At 41.9% G+C, this 17,418-nt stretch overlaps 1 protein-coding gene across 3 annotated transcripts in view; it reads left to right on the forward strand.

The window, feature by feature from the left end:
* LOC143301725 (uncharacterized) overlaps positions 1 to 11,682 on the forward strand; it is an 87,924-nt gene extending 76,242 nt beyond the window's left edge. For all 3 annotated transcript variants that reach the window (XM_076616111.1, XM_076616113.1, XM_076616112.1), the window contains exons 30-35: positions 7 to 146; positions 855 to 984; positions 1,609 to 1,809; positions 5,280 to 5,449; positions 6,737 to 6,878; positions 8,611 to 11,682. In XM_076616111.1, coding sequence (XP_076472226.1) covers positions 7 to 146; positions 855 to 984; positions 1,609 to 1,809; positions 5,280 to 5,449; positions 6,737 to 6,878; positions 8,611 to 8,973 — 1,146 coding nt within the window. In that variant the 3' untranslated portion in view covers positions 8,974 to 11,682. The remainder of the gene's footprint in view (positions 1 to 6; positions 147 to 854; positions 985 to 1,608; positions 1,810 to 5,279; positions 5,450 to 6,736; positions 6,879 to 8,610) is intronic.
* The last annotated feature ends 5,736 nt before the right edge of the window (positions 11,683 to 17,418 follow it).

Consider the following 17,418-nt stretch of genomic DNA (forward strand, 5'->3'; position numbering starts at 1 on the left):
TGGCAGGTACAAGCTCTGAACCTGTCACTGACAGACAGCAACGCGGTGATCAACGAACTGCAGGACCGCGTGGCCCACATGCAGAGAGCCCTGAAGAACAGCGAGCAGGACAGGTGTGTTCTGCAGGAGAGGCTGGACGTCACCAGGTGAGAGATGATGATAGTGATGATAATAATAATGATGGTAATATTGATACTACTACTGTTACTACCAACTACTACTTCTGCTACGGCTGCTGCTGCTCATGATAATGATGGAAAGGTAATGTTGATAATGAATTCTTCATCATTCATGGGCTGCAACTCCAACATTCACTCATATGTGCATGAGTGGGCTTTTACGTGTATGGCTGTTTTAACCCTGCCATGTAAGTAGCCATACTCCATTTTCGGGGGTGTGCATGCTTGGTATGTTCTTGTTTCCATAACCAACCAAATGCTGACATGGATTACAGGATCTTTAACGTGTGTATTTGATCTTCTGCTTGTGCATACACATGAAGGGGGTTCATGCACAAGCAGGTCTGTACATATGTTGATGTGGGAGATTGGAAAAATCCCCACCCTTTACCCACCAGGCGCCGTTACCTAGATTCAAACCCAGGACCCTCAGATTGAAAGTCCAGCGCTTTAACCACTCGGCTTATGTGCCCGTCAATGATGATAATGGGATTTAAAAAAAAAAAAAAAAAAAAGATAGTGAAGGAAGAGGATATTGTAGATGGTGATGTTGCTATGGAGGTCCATTGGGACAGTGTGACAGGGCTGTGCTCTATGCTTCCGGTCATGACGATATCACGGTGGTCACCAGTCCCGAAAGATACAGACACTTGCATGATATGATTGTTGTTTCAGACAAGCGCTGAACGAAGCGAAGAAGCAGAACCACGCCCTGATCGAGCGGCTCCAGTCCCTGCAGGAGGAGGTGTCAGAGGCTGAAGTCAGGGGCGCAGAACTGGAGGGGCAGATCCGTCAGTCCAACAACGTGAGTTCTCTGCCTTGTCTGACACGTCTAGGGTGTGTCGCTCCACTGCTGTTGGAATTCGTTTACAGTTTTGGGTCTTTTGTGTAAAGGACTGTGATTTGACTCTCAAAGTAGGTGGCAGGATTGACCACACACACATGCACACATGCTCAAGTACACACACACACACATACACACAGACGCACACACACACACACACACATACACACACATGCATGCATGAATGCATGCACGCACGTACGCGTGCACACACACACACACACACACACACATGGACACATACACATCCACCGCACACACTCACTCGAGCATGCCTTCACACACACATGCACACACACACTCCACACACACACACACACTCATGCATGCTTGCACACACACACACACACACACACACACACATCCATACTAAGGGTTGCACATGCTTCCATGTCACGAATGTGTGCAAGCACTTGTAATCACACACACCGAAAACACACATTCAGAAAAACGGAAGATTGATTCTGCACAGGGACACTACCATTTCTCTTGTTAAAAAAAAGAAACATCATGAGAAACACATGGTAATGAGAGATTGACACTGAATGAAAAAAAACTAAATGAGACACACCCCTGTCCCCACAGCTGCTGGTCCAGCGCCAGGAAACAGAACAGGAGCTGAGTCAGCGACTGCAGAAGATCCAGGCGGAGAAACAGTCGCTGGTGGAGCAAGTCTCCGCCCTGTCCCGCACTCTCTCCGCCATGGAGAACGAGAAGAAGGAGGCGGAGAGGTCTTCTGTCCGCCTGGAGAAGGACAAGAGTGCTCTGCGCAAAACGCTGGACAAGGTCAGATTTTTTGTTTTGTTTTATTTCATTTTATCTTCAAAAAAAAAAAAAAAAAATTTTTTTTTTATTGTTTTACTGTTTTATTTCCTCCTCTTCCTTTTTGACTCACTTGTGTAAACAAAGTGAGTCTATGTTTTAACCCGGTGTTCGGTTGTCTGTGTGTGTGTGTGTGTCTGTGTGTCCGTGTGTCTGTGTGTCCGTGGTAAACTTTAACATTGACATTTTTTCTGCAAATACTTTGTCAGTTGACGCCAAATTTGGCATAAAAATAGGAAAAATTCAGTTCTTTCCAGTCATCTTGTTTAAAACAATATTGCACCTCTGGGATGGGCACAAAAAAATAAAAAAGAAGCCTAATTATATGCAAACTGCATTTACTGTTATATTTATATTTTTTGTATTCTCTCTTATTCTGACACAACAAGAAGAGGAGTCATTATTATCATTTTTTGTTCAAACAGGAACTTCTTTTGCTAAGCATGGAATTTTTATTTATTTTGCAAACATTTTGGTGCAGATAGTAAAAAAGGGAAATTACTCTGTAATTAATGCTAGGGGACTTAATTTATCACAAGTGAGTCTTGAAGGCCTTGCCTCTCTTGTTTTTTGTGGGTGTTGTCTGATTATATTCAGTATTTGGTAATGCCCTCAGAGTAGATCTCTCTTTGCAAAACACTGGACAAGGTACGATGTTTTATTTATTTGGTTTGATTTATTATGTTTTATTTTATTTTATTATTTTACTGGGTTTTTTTTTCATCTTCTACCTTTTTTGTGGGTGTTATCAGATTTTATTCAGTATTTTGCAATGCCCTCTTTAAACTCCGGAGTAGAACCCTCTCTGAAAACACTGGACAAGGTATGATTATTTAAATTGAATTTGTTTTTGTGTTGTTTTATTTCTTTTCCTTTTTTGAACATTTTCCGATTTTTTAACTTTTTGTTGTTGTTGTAGTATTTGGCTGTGGCCTCCTCTTTAACCATCAGAGTTTGTAGCTTAAGCTTTTGCGTGCCATAGGTCATGGGTACCCAGGAATTGTTTTCTTTTTTTCTTTAAAGGAAGAAAGTTTAGTATATGTCACGGTCTCTCAAGACCTGTGGTTTCTTCTTTGAGAGTATGGGTCTGTCTGGACCCATGATGTATTGGGAGTTTTTACATATCTTTTTTACTCTTTTGTTTATTGAAAAAAATAAGCATTTTTTTTTATAGTATGGATTTGGGGCCATGCTTTATTCCAAAAATAGTTAAAATTACATGGAGGTAGCTGAAAACCTGACAGTAATCAAAGGAAAATCACGACTGGGACGTTTTATTAAGACCTGTGACTTACAGCGATGGTTGAAACATGTCACTGGCCTTTGTAACACAGGCCTCTGGTGTGTGGCTTCCTAGTGACCTAACATCAATGGTTTCTTAGCCTTTGGTGTGTGGCCTCCTATGACCTAACGTTGATGGTTTCTTAGCCTTTGGTGTGTGGCCTCCTAGTGACCTAACATCGATGGTTTCTTAGCCTTTGGTGTGTGGCCTCCTAGTGACCTAACATCGATGGTTTCTTAGCCTTTGGTGTGTGTCCTAGTGACCTAACATCGATGGTTTCTTAGCTTTTGGTGTGTGGCCTCCTGGTGACCTAACATCGATGGTTTCTTAGCCTTTGGTGTGTGGCCTCCTAGTGACCTAACATTGATGGTTTCTTAGCCTTTGGTGTGTGGCCTCCTATGACCTAACGTTGATGGTTTCTTAGCCTTTGGTGTGTGGCCTCCTATGACCTAACATCGATGGTTTCTTAGCCTTTGGTGTGTGGCCTCCTATGACCTAACGTTGATGGTTTCTTGGCCTCTGGTGTGTGGCCTCCTATAACCGAAAGTTGATGGTTTCTTGGCCTCTGGTGTGTGGCCTCCTATGACCTAACGTTGATGGTTTCTTGGCCTCTGGTGTGTGGCCTCCTATGACCTAATGTTGATGGTTTCTAGTGGACTGCTGAAGCAGGGACTGTGACAGTGTGATGGATGCCATCACATCAGTGACAGTTTATGATTAAATGATAGGCCATCAGTCATTGATGTGATTGCATCCATTAGAAACAGAAGAACCTGTGTGTTGTCATGTATGGGGGGTCATGTGTGGGAGTATGGTAGTCAGTCGTGTCCGCCTATGACCATCAGAACAACAGAGGAGGCAACTGCTGTCCCGACTATCCGAGCCAGAATATGATTATAGTGGAGAGACTCACCCAAGTTACATCCCCATTCTCTCAGCCAAGAAAGTTTTTAGTACAGTCGGCATTCGGATCATTCCCAAAGACCAACTAGCCCGCATGGCTGCAGCACTAAGAGCCAGTGCAATTTTTGTCTCCTCGTTTGAGGACCTGGCAGTCAACCCAGTTCTGGAGCACAAGGCACGGAAATTTAGCAGTGCTCTGCACGTGGAAGGGTACTCTGCCAGGGGTCGCAAGAGGTCACTGCTGGGTCATTCGTCACCCGAAAAGACTAAGCTGTAAATGATTTCCCGTTGCATTGGAGAAACCACTGATAATACAGGCGTGTGGGAGTAAAGCCACTGAAAGGGTGCAGAAGATGGGGGGACTTGAAATGAGGGGAGTGGGAGTACTGCCACTGAAACAGGGCAGAAGATGGGGCAGCAGCACACGCACGCAAACACACACACTACGACTGGATGCCATAAAAACAAAATATACTTCAAATGTGAGTTGCATTTGCGGCAGTGAAATTACCCCCCATGCATATCACCCATAATTGTGAACAGTTAAAACCATATTTACATATGTCATTTACAAAATCTGCAGTTCCATCTGCTTCCATTAGAAATGTCTTATGTGATAATCAACGTGTTTGAAATCAGAGTTTAATTTGGAGCCCATTTGGCTCTTTGTTGTGATTCTACTGGTTGACTAGTTAGTTTATTTTATTTCGTTTATGTTCTTCTTCCTTTTCATTAAAAAATTATGAAAAAAATTTTTTTGCCGCATGCAGCAAAACAAGGTCAAATGAACACGCTTAATAGCCAAAAAAACGTAAGACGAGACAGAGCGAAAACCTGACAAGATGGCGTGGAGAGCCTTGGCCAAAGGAATGATTCAGTGCTTATAGCTTTTAGAGGTGTTTGATTGGCTAAGAGCGGACCGGGCAAGAAGGGGCGTCTTTTCACTGTTAGCCGCGCAAAATTTGGCCAAGCAGAGCAAACCGATAGGCCTAGTTTGCATCAGTTTGACATGGTACAGTATATGACACCAAACATGGAGTATAATACAAACTCCTCCTTTTTTAAAGTTAATTGAGGAGAGAGGAACAGGGAAAGTAGTGATGATTTAAGGCACGGGTGGGTGGGGAAGATAATGAATATTCATCTAAAATCACAAATGTGGATAGACGATAAGCAAAAGAACGAATACACACACACACACACACACACACAAAATAAATCAATAAAAAGAAAGTTGTGTGTGCCCCAGGTGGAGAGGGAGAAGCTGAGGACGGAGGAGATGGCCACCAAGACGCTGAACGACCGAAGCAACTTTGACCGCATCGTCCAGCGGCTGGAGGAGGACAACGCAGAACTCAAGATGCAGCTGCACCAGCTTCAGGCACAGCTGGCTGACGCCGAGCAGAGACACGCCCAGAGGTAGTGTGTGTGTGTGTGTGTGTGTGTGTGTGTGTGTGTGTGTGTGTGTGCATGGGTGTGTGTGTGGGTGTTTGTGTGTGTGTGTGTGTGTGCGTGTGTGTGTGTGTGTGTGTGTACTGCACCAGCTTCAGGCACAGCTGGCTGACGCCGAACAGAGACACGCCCAGAGGTAGTGTGTGTGGGTGTATGTGTGTGTTTGTGTGTGTGCGTGGGTGTGTGTGGGTGTGTGTGTGCGTGGGTGTGTGTGTGTGTGTGTGTGTGTGTGTGCGTGCGTGCGTTTGCTGCACCAGCTTCGGTGGGGGCTGGGGGTGGGGAGGTGGATGTGAGGGGGGGGGGGTGGGGAAGAGGGGGGGTATGTCTTTGTGTGTGTGTGTGTGCTTCACCATCTTCAGAGGTAGTGTGGATGTGGGTGTTGGGAGGGGTGGGTGGGGGGCTGGCGGGACGGCATGGAGTGGGTGTGGGTGGGTGTCTTTGTGTGTGGTGGGGGGTGTGTGTGTGTGTACTGCACCAGCTTCAGACACAGCTGGCTGACACCGAACAGAGACACGCCCAGAGGTAGTGTGTGTGGGTGTATGTGTGTGTGTGGGTGTGTGTGTGGGTGTTTGTGTGTGTGTGCGTGGGTGTGTGTGTGGGTGTTTGTGTGTGGGTGTGTGTGTGTGTGTTTTTGCTGCACCAGCTTTGGTGGGGGGGAGGAGAGAGGGGGGGTATGTCTTTGTGTGTGTGTGTGTGTGTGTACTTTACCAGTTTCTAAGGTAGTGTGGGTGTCGGGGGGGTGGGGGGAGGTCATGGGGGGGTGTGGGTGGGTGGGTGTCTTTGTGTGTGTGGGGGGGTGGGGGTGGGGTGGGGGGTTGGGGTGTGTGTGTGTGTGCATGTGTGTGTGTGTGCATGTGTGTGTGTGTGCTGCACCAGCTTCAGACACAGCTGGCTGACGCCGAACAGAGACATGCCCAGAGGTAGTGTGTTTGGGTGGGGTGGGGGTTTGGATGGGGAGTCTTTGTGTGTGAGTGTGTGTGTGTATATGTGTATGAACCAGTGTGTTTGTGTATGTATGATTATGTGTGTGTGTGTGTTTGTGTGTACCATTGTGTACACTCAAGCACACACACACATCACACACACACACATACACACACACAGACACACACACACACGCACACACACACACACAGACACACACACCCCACACACCACAGAGCGGAGACAGAGATGGAGACTGACAGACTGCACAGTATCCACACACACACACACACACACACACACTAACAACATGTATTGTCATGTCAACAGACTGGTGGACCTGAACACACGCCACAGAGCAGAGACAGAGATGGAGACTGACAGACTGCGCAGCAACCAGATCCAGGCAGAGAAACTTCTGGAGGCCAGGGAACGCACACACCGCCAGAAAGTCAAGGGCCTGGAGGAGCAGGTGAGGCCTACAGGGTGCAGCAGTCCTGGGTTTTTTGACTCACTTGTGTAAACAAAGTGAGTCTATGTTTTAACCCGGTGTTCGGTTGTCTGTGTGTGTGTGTCTGTGTGTCCGTGGTAAACTTTAACATTGACATTTTCTCTGCAAATACTTTGTCATTTGACACCAAATTAGGCATAAAAATAGGAAAAATTCAGTTCTTTCCTGTCATCTTGTTTAAAACAATATTGCATCTCTGGGATGGGCACAAAAAAATAAAAAATGAAGCCTAATTATATGCAAACTGCATTTACTGTTATATTTATATTTTTTGTATTCTCTAAACTGGGCACTTTGATCTGATATTCTGTTCTGACCCAACAACAAGAGCAGTCATTATTATCATTTTTTGTTCAAACAGGAACTTCTTTTGCTAAGCATGGAAGTTTTATTTATTTTGCAAACGTTTTGGTGCAGATAGTAAAAAAGGGAAAATACTCTGTAATTAATGCTAGGGTACTTAATTTGCTTTGAACTGATCTTTCTCATCTTAAACATTACATTTTGAAATTATACTCAATATATAAAAAGCTTGGATTTTTTTTTTTTAAAGTGTATCACAAGTGAGTCTTGAAGGCCTTGCCTCACTTGTTTCTTTTCTTCTATGTAGCAGTCCTGTTTTTTTTCTTTTCTTCTTTTCAGTGCTGGTCTTGGTATGATTTGTATTTGTATTGGTATCTTTTTTTTTATCACAACAGATTTCTCTGTGTGAAATTCAGGCTGCTGTCCCCAAGGAGAGCGCGTCGCTACACTACAGCGCCACCCATTTTTTGGTATTTTTTCCTGCGCGCAGTTTTATTTGTTTTGCCTATCGAAGTGGATTTTTCTGCAGAATTTTGCCAGGAACAACCCTTTTGTTGCTGTGGGTTCTTTTACGTGCGCTAAGTGCATGCTGCACACGGGACCTTGGTTTATTGTCTCATCCGAATGACTTGCGTCCAGACCACCACTCAAGGTCTTGTGGAGGGGGAGAAAATATCGGCGGCTGAGCCGTGATTCGAACAAGCGCGCTCAGATTCTCTCGCTTCCTAGGCGGACGCGTTACCTCTAGGCCATCACTCTACACTCTTTGGTCTTGAATGGATGCTTTATTGTGGAGAAGCCCGTTTGCCATGTGTGTGTGTGGCAGGGTGTTAGCGAGTGTCTGTGCAATCGTGTGAGTGCCTAGAGTGCGTGTTGCAGGGATGGGTGGGTGGGTGGGCGGGTGGGTGGTTTCCAATGTTCAGTTTGCGTGAGTGTATTCTGGCTCGTGTTTGTGTGTGTTGGGGGGATGGGTGGGGGGAGGGTATTGATAGGGGAAGATGTGAGTGGGGAACAAAATGTGAAGCGCTTTGAGCAGTATTTCTGGAGAAATGTGCTATAAAAATGTCCATTATTATTATTGTTTGTTTTCTAGTTAACTATGGAGTGAGAGGAAGGTGGCAGAATGGTTAAGACGCTTTCTTGTGCAACAAACTCCCCTGGAGAGAGGAAAAATCTCCACCTTTTACTCCACCAGGCGCCGTTACCGAGATTTGAACCCAGGACCCTCAGATTGAAAGTCCAACGCTTTATCCACTTCGCTATTGTGCCCGTCAATTTTTTTCTTTATGTTAAGGAGGTGTGATGTAGTGTGCTGCAGCAGCGCCTTGTCGGCTGAAAAGCATGGTTGTGTTTACACTGTCTGCACACTGTGCGTTTTCCTCCCTCCTAGATCCACACGCTGAAGGACCAGCTGTCCCAGGAGCTGCGACGCCGACAGATCAACATCTCCACCAAAGCCCCGCGGACCAGAGAGGACCTGTTGGACGCACGTTCAGCCTTCGAGACCTCCCTCTCCCCCATCGCACCACCCCGTGACCTGGCCGTCGACCCTGTTCTCATGGAGCACGAGGCACGGAAACTTGGCGACGCTCTGGACATGGAAGGGTACTCCGCAGGGGGTCGCAAGAGGTCGCCGCTGCGTCATTCGTCGCCCAACTTCCGCGGGGGTTTGATGACGACGTCCACTCCTGGTTTTCAGCGGGGCAGAAGCCCTGGCCCAACCTCCATTCTGCGACGTAAGGGAAATCAGTGAGGAGATGCATTAGAGAGAGAGGGGAGGTTTGAAAGATCGGGGATTTTTTGTTTGTTGTTTGTGCTTGTCTCTGTATTGATTACCTAAGTATTTCTTCAAAGTATTTTCAGTAGCCGGGAATGAAGATGTTTGAAAGATTTAGATTTTGGCGGGGGATTTGTATTTTTTTGTATTTCTTTTCGGCATTTTGGGGGTGTGGGGGTGAGTGTTGAATGCTGAAATGGCTTATTTGTGAATGCTGAAATGGCTTACTTTTTATCATTCTAATTTTTGAAGACAGGGGAATAAAATAATTTTTTGATGTCCCAAAGTGATGGCCCTTTTGAGGTTTGGTAGTCTGTGAAATGTGTGGATGACAGGGTTTTTTTTTTGAGTTTTTTTGTAGAGTGTGCCCTTGATTTTAAGGAATGAGGGAGGGAAGATGGGGAAATTATTACCATTATGATGTTTCTAGCACAGACTTATGAGACATACACACCTGCAAACCTTAACTCACCTACTCCACTCTCCCCCGTCCCCCACACACGAATGTGCATTGGCACACATCTTGTTTTCGTAGGGTTTTTCAAGATGATAGTGTCATGCAAACAGTGGAAAGATTCAGCAACAATGAGACAGAATTATGGAAACGTTTTATATGAAAGACATAGTGACATATACACCCAGTTGTATCAATTCATAGAATGGAAATGTGGTATGATAGCAACACAATTATGCTTACATTAAAACAAAGAGACAGCTGTGTAGAAAACTCATTGATGCTTTATAAAGGGAGATGTGTATTTTCTATGTAAATAATGTCATTGAATGTTAAGGCGCACATAACCTGTAAAATTGTGACAGTTGCTTTGCGTTTCAGTGTGTGTTTCACCATGCCGATATTTCAGCATTCAGCTCACGCCCCTCCTCCCCTACCTTGTTATTATGATTTTTTTTTTTTTTTTTTTTTAGATATCAAAATTCAGATGTGAAAACTGTCATTCAGACAGTGGAAAAATTCAGCAAATATGAGACAGAAGTATGGAAATGTTTTGAAGTCAAGAAATAACGAAAACCCATACCCCCTGTGTTGGCTGATTTATCAGTATATATCATGACAGAACATCAGCCCAGAGGGGTCCAAAATTTTTTGATGCTGTAGACGACAGATGTGAATGTTGAGCATCAATGGAAACAAAAAAAGAATAGAATGCATCTGACTTTATGAAATATAGTTGATTCCTCATGGTTTGTTTGGGCCAGCAGCGGTTCACTGAACCTGTAGGTTTAGAGCTTCTCCCCATCCTGAACTTTTATGACGCAACGTCTTCGCATGAATTCCTCCATCCCATCCACTCTCAGCCTCTAGGGTTAAATGGAGTTCCTCCCCACTTGAAACATTCATAAGACACACCGTCTTGGCATGAATTACTTCATCCCATTTGGTTTCTTCCAGTCCGTCCATTGCCTCAGCTGTGATATATAGTCAGTGTGGTTCTAGTTTTTACACCACATTGAAACAAAGTATTTGAGAAGTATGTAATAGAGGGAACATGGTTTGACTGATGACATTTACTGATGGTTCTAGTTTTTACACCACACCAAAACAAAGTTGTTGAGAAATGTGTGATAGAGGGAACATGATGTGACTGTCGACATTTACTGACTGCTGTGTCCACTCCACTCACAAAACCAAACAGCTGTGATAATAAATTCCACCTGATCAGCTTCCATCCGTCCTGTGTGTATGTCAGAGATAAACAGTTATTCCGCAGAAAAAATTATATACATGTACAGAGATGACAACTGTTACGATTTTGCCGTATTTTGTTACACTTGCAGTTTGTTCCAACATTGTGCCAATGTCAGAATTGTTTTGATGAGTTCATTTTCATCTTCCTAGCACGGTCATATGCTTTTCTGTCATAATATTACCCGGACGTACTAGACCTATCAATCATGAGGCCAGGGCAGTCGCTGCTAACATTGGTCTCATGTGATGATCCTCAGCTAATCATGTGCGTTTACATTGAAAGAGCATCGAGTAGACCAGTCATCTTAATCGTAGCAATTACGCTATGTTGCAGGTAGGCTCAAGTGTTTTTATGCATAGTAGAAAAAATGTATGTTTGCTGATGTTGCTTGGAGTCCAAATGTTCCTACCAAACTCAAAATGTTTTTACCAAATTTCCTGATTGTTCCTTCAAACACTTGACAGGGGTTGGCATCTCTGCATGTACATTGAGAGAGAGTGAGAGCAGTGTTTACTGAAAACCAGATAATGTTATCAATACTGTGTCAAAAAAATGTCCCATGTGTAGTTCCAGAGATATGCTTATCACCTTTGAAGAATCCTCTTCTGGATTAGTTGATTTATATATATATATATATTTTTTTTTTGTTGTTGTTGTTGACAGACTCATTTCATTGTTTGAGATGTTTCCATAGTATTGTTGTCTTAACTAAATGTTTACCTTTTTTTTGATTGTGAATCCGACTTGACATGGTTAGGTTGATAACAAAAATGGTGATGGCTGTGCTTACAGGGTTTGGTGATGACATGTTTTGCTATAGTTTTCTGTTAAAATTTCATCATACTTACGTTTGAACATTTTATTTCACATGTTTTTAAAAAAAATCAATTTCACGCTGAAAATAATGATTAAGCTTAGATAGCAAGCACATTTTTGTTTGCACTTTTTTATGTATGTTGAGTATGTTTGGTAATTTTTTAAAAAACTTTTATCATGTTTCTATGCACATTAAATATGTGTGGTAATTTTCTTTTTCTTTTCTTTTTTCATTCATGGGGTTTTTGTTTTTGTTTGTTTTTTTGCTGTTTCTTGTTTCATGTATCCAATATGCATTTATGTGCGAAATGATTGTGTGATATGCTGTATGTATTTAGTCTTTTGGTATTGAAACTTAATGATTATTAGCAGGTAATTCCGTCCATTTTGATTCAGTCTACATTCCAATCATTGATGCTTCATATAGATGTGAGTGATAGACAAGCAAGGAGACGTGCATACAGTTGAAGACTTCTCCCTGTTTTTTGAGTGGGGTCTGTTTCTGGCTGATGTTACTATTTCAGTGCATGTTTTATACATTATGTTTTTAGTTTCAGAATAAAAAGGAGTTTTGACTCTCCTGTTTGTTTGTTGTTGTTTTTTTCTGTTATGTGTTTTATTGCGTGTCTGTGAACAAGTGAAGACCACTGCCTTACCCTAAAAACAATTCTGTCAAGAAGCTGAATATGAAGACATAACTGAAAGTGGTTGTCCCCTAATTTTTCCATTATTATTTTTTGGGATAATTAAAAATAAAATTTCATGTATTTTGTGACTATAATTTTTTTTGGATGATATTTTCTAGTTGAGAAAAAAAGAAAAAATTGAACCTCAGATTTTTTCCCCTTAAGAACTATGTACAAAAAAGATTGAGTTATATTCCCTAACGGGCAATAAAGAAAAAGATTTCCTTTAGAGGAAAACTGTTTGTTTGTGATCATGATCGCAAAACATTTTTTTATGATGTGATGATTTATTGGACCTGTATTGACAGCATTTGCTGTTCTTCTTTTTTCAAAAATGAGACCTGGTGTTTGGGAATGACTTTTGACTTGAAATGATAGTGCGCAAGTGTGCGCAACTTGTTACTTAAAATATTTTCATGTTTGGATTTAATGGGAAAAAAAATTTCTTTTTAGGCAGCCCAGTGGTATGTTGACAAGTAAACATCAGTGTTTATATGATGGGTTAATTTTATTTGTTTATTTGTTTTTTTACATCAACATTTTCCATCTAGATAGTTTATTTCATATATTCACATTTTTGCTCTGTTTTTCACATTTCAGTATTAAAACAACACTATTAACCACATTTTGAAAAATAAATCTTTTACTTATATATTTAACTTTTATTCTGATCAAAACCACAACTGTTTGGAGAGAAGTACATATGTATTTGGCATTTGTCGAATATGAAAAGAAAAAACTTATCCACAACCAATTTCTGTTTTCTCATTTTCATTTGTAGTAGTTGGGACAATCATTAAACATTTTCAGTGATGAAAGTGTGATGTGTTTTTTTTCTGTTTGTTTGGTGTGTTTTTGTGTGTGTGTGTAGGGGGGGGGGGTTGATTCAGTGTGAGGACAATCTCTCACTGTTTTAATTGGCAGACATGGGTAAAAGAGAGGCTACAAACGTCTTTACTGATGAAATTGTCAAGATTTTCATTACAAGAGAAAGCAGTCAGCTCTTTTCTACATGTCAGCACTTCCATGTGGTGGTAGACACATCCATGCACATTGACACATGCACATCATGCACACACATGTACAGACACTTTCATGTACAAGCATGCACACACACAACTGCACACACACACACACACACACACACACATTTAAGAATAATACAAAATTTATTGAAGTCGGAGAGAGAGAAAAAAATCTTTTTACAAAGTAGTTCACCATCTAACATTGGAATGCCTGTATCCTGATCAACACATGCAACGTCTACCAAATTCTGAAACACACACACACACACACACGCATGCGTACGCACGCACGCACATACAGACACACACACACACCACAACCCAACACACACACACGCACGCACGCACACACTTCAATACAAAATATTGTCAGAATGTTATGATATCACCATCACAGTTCACCATTTCAACCTCGCAAGCCCAGATCCTTCACACGCGAACCAGTAATAAGGAAGAATCCTTGACAACATATTTCTATAAACTTGATAATTCGCTTGGCTCAGACCACGATTTTATCCAATATTCACAAGCCAGTAAAGAAGAATCTTTGAAAACATATTTCTATATACTTCATCATTCGCTTGGTGGAGTGCACAATTTTCCACATGAATTTTCATCCTTTGACAACACAGCCGAAGAAAAAATCAAACATACATCTGTGACTTCAAGGTAATAAGAAACCTCTTCAAACAAAATCACGACATGCACAAACGAGCAATAGAAGCACCTGTGTCTTCTAAATTAAACAGCAATTATGTCGGTGTAGTGTCGATTGAAAGAGCGTTAATTATCATGTGTCTGTAATCACTGAGGGTTGTCCTTAAGTGGACAATGTTCTCGGTGCAAACGGAAACCCACGACTGATTCCTGAGTGGCTTAAATGGAAGGGGTGTGGTATGAGGGTGGAAGGTGTTGGACAGCGGAGGGGGTAGTGGGACTAAGTAAGGGGGGTGTTGGGGTGGGGTGGAGGGTCGGGGGGTGGGGATGGGGGGGCAAGGCCATTCAGACAGCCTCTGGACATCAGATGGGGTCTGTGTGGGGGAAAGGACAACACTACAGGCTGGGCCATTCAGACAGCCACTGGACATCAGATAGGGTGGTGTTTGGGGTGAAGAACAACACTACAGGCTGGGCCATTCAGACAGCCACTGGACATCAAGATGGGGTCTGTGTGGGGGAAAGAAATGAGAAAACTGGCCGAGAGAATTAAATACACAACCTGTGCTAATGTCATCCTGACGAAAGGTTGTAACGGCAGAGACGACAGATGGAGAAAGCTAGTCAGGCGCAGCGGCTCATGAATCGTCATGAATCGATTGTGCAATTTCCACACACACACACACACACACACCCACACACACTTGATATAGAATGGTAGTATGGGTGCTAGTCTTACGCACAAAAACAAAAAACAAAAAAGAAAAGAAAGAAAGAAAAGAAAAACAAAACAAAACAAAACAAGAGAGGCAAGGCCTTCAAGACTCACTTGTGATATGCTTAAAAAAAAAATCTAATCGTTAAAATGTGTTCTGTGTTTGTTATTATAAAGCTTCGCGTTAAAAAAAAGAAGAAAAAAGAAAAGAAAGACCCCCCCCCGCCCCCCCCCCCCCCCAAAAAAAGCCCTGAAGGCAGATTCGAACCCCGCGTGTTCGGGTGAGAAGAATCTGTCTTATTCAATACACTATCATGGCTCCTTAACTGACGTTAAAAAATTTCACATTTAAACATGCTTTTTTTAGGGCGATAAATCGATTGCGGTATTCGCAGTGAGAACGCTGTTTAAATCATATTATTCTGGTGTATCTTGGGCATTAAAAAATTTTTAAATTTTAAGTGCAATTAAGAATTCTTTTTAAGTCTGCGGCAAAGGAGACGTGGCTATCGCCGCAATCACACTGCAACATTTAGCCGTTTTCTCTGGATCTAGATAGATGTACAAGTTTAGTTACACCCACTGGGTACGACATGGTCGATTCAATTTCTCTTTTATGTTCGTTCTAGTTTTATAGTTTTAAAGTTGATATGAAAATTTAGTATTTTGTTAAACTAATAACATGTATAGCCAAGTACAAGTGCTTCTAAACGTCGTATGAAGTGAAAAGGACTTAATTTTGAGAAAAGTCATGACTGGAAATTTTTACGTTTCATCAAGGGTATTAACTGTGATGGTTTATTATTTTTAACTGTGAATTCTGACTGATTTTGTTGATATTTTTATGGCAGTTTGGGGCATAATCCAGTAAGGCGTTCACAAATTTTTCTCTGAATAAATATTTAGCGGTCTCCTTCTCCAACTTTCCATCACATGTTATCGTGTATTGTCGATTGAACATAGGATTGAACGGGCAGGTCAACTACTTGAAACAAAATGGCGTCCTTCGCGTTCGCGAGGAATATGAGCACGCGCTTTGAATATGTATGAATATGTGTATGCACTTGATTTTTGCCCATGACCTTCAGGGCTCAGCCAGTAGATCTATAAAGTCCACTCGTAGTATTGATTTTAGTAATTTCCGAAAAAGACCACTTGGGCGAATGAACATAGTGAAAGCCCTGTACACTGAGAGTAAAACACACAAGCTTTTTATGTATTGAGTATAATTTCAAAATGTTATGTTTAAGATGGGAAAGATCAGTTTAAAGCAAATTCACCCCCTAAGCATTAATTACAGATTATTTTCCCTTTTTTACTATCTGCACCAGAGACATGCACCAGAAATATAACTTCTTTGCTTAGCAAAAGAAGTTCCTGTTTGAATAAAAAATTATAAAAAAGACTACTCTTGATGCTGTGTCAGAATATCAGATCAAAGTGCCAAGTTTAGAGAATTAAAAAAAAAAATATATAGCAGTAAATTCATTTTGCATATAATTTGGCTTCGTTTTTATATTTTTTTGTGTGTGTGCCCATCCCAGAGGTGCAATATTGTTTTAAACAAGATGACTGGAAAGAACTGAATTTTGGTTTCTCAAGGAGGCGTCACTGCGTTCAGACAAATCCATATACGCTACACCACATCTGCTAGGCGGATGTCTGATAGCAGGATAATCCAACACGCTTTTCTGAGACCATGAGAAACTATAAAACTGAATTTTTTTTTTTTATGATCATTGATGGACCAAATGTTTTGCTATGTGAATGTTGACTCACACTGATGTCGTGAAATGTCAAATATAACCTTGTGTACAAGGGAAAAAAAAAGAAAAAGAAAAAAAGCACACTCAAAAAAAAAAAGAAAGAAAGAAAAAAAAAAGAAAATAAAATAAAGCACACTCAGCTATAAAACTGATTGGGAGTTCATTCACAGTTCGGTCTTTTGTGAAGGACTATGACACTCAGACCAGGAGGCAAGATTGCGCTGGCTCTTAGTGCTGCAGCTTTCATTGGGCTTCATTGGCTTTGGGGGACGATCCTTACGTCTGCATAGGGGTGGAGTGCCTGGAATGCAACCCCCTCTGTGTTGACTGCTGTAATAAAGTAGGCTTGGATGAAGCGCTAATCACCATCCTTGTTCTCCCCGTCGAATTAAATGACCATGATCACTGCATGCGTGCTTGTCGATGCATTGCGAGGATGGCCCCTTTTTTTGGTTAAGCTACGCTTGAGTCAACAGTGATTGAGGCCGCGTCATCTGTTGTCATGCATCATTGGCACAGTGTGGTATTATAGCGTCGCTCTGACGTTAAATAATTTTTTTTATTGATAACCACCGCAGGGACGATTTTGTCCGCTTGTTTGGCGGGGCGGTGGGAGTGGGGGGGTGGGGGTGGAAGTGCTGATCATTCTGTGTTTGTTTTTGTTTTTATTTATTATTATCTTTTTATTCGATAATTTTATTTATTTATTTGGGGCTGGGTGGTTTTGTTATGCTGTTTGTTTCGATGTTGTTGTTGTTGTTGTTGTCGTTGTCGTTGTTCCGAACCAGTCAAACAAACCATTTTCCACTATTTCCGTACCCTTTCTTCTCATCGCGCACCACTGCCAACCAAGTTCACAAACGTGCTCTCAAAATCCTAAAATCAAGGTAAGTAAGCAGTAGGACTCGTACTTAGCACAGTTTGAAACAGCTGATTTGATTGGATATGTGGAATGAATTGTATTTGCATTTGTATTTCTTTTTATCACAACAGATTTCTCTGTGTGAAATTCGGGCTGCTCTCCCCAGGGAGAACGCGTCGCTGTAC

Source organism: Babylonia areolata, chromosome 28 (genome assembly GCF_041734735.1).
Source record: "Babylonia areolata isolate BAREFJ2019XMU chromosome 28, ASM4173473v1, whole genome shotgun sequence".
NCBI lineage: Eukaryota > Metazoa > Mollusca > Gastropoda > Neogastropoda > Buccinidae > Babylonia > Babylonia areolata.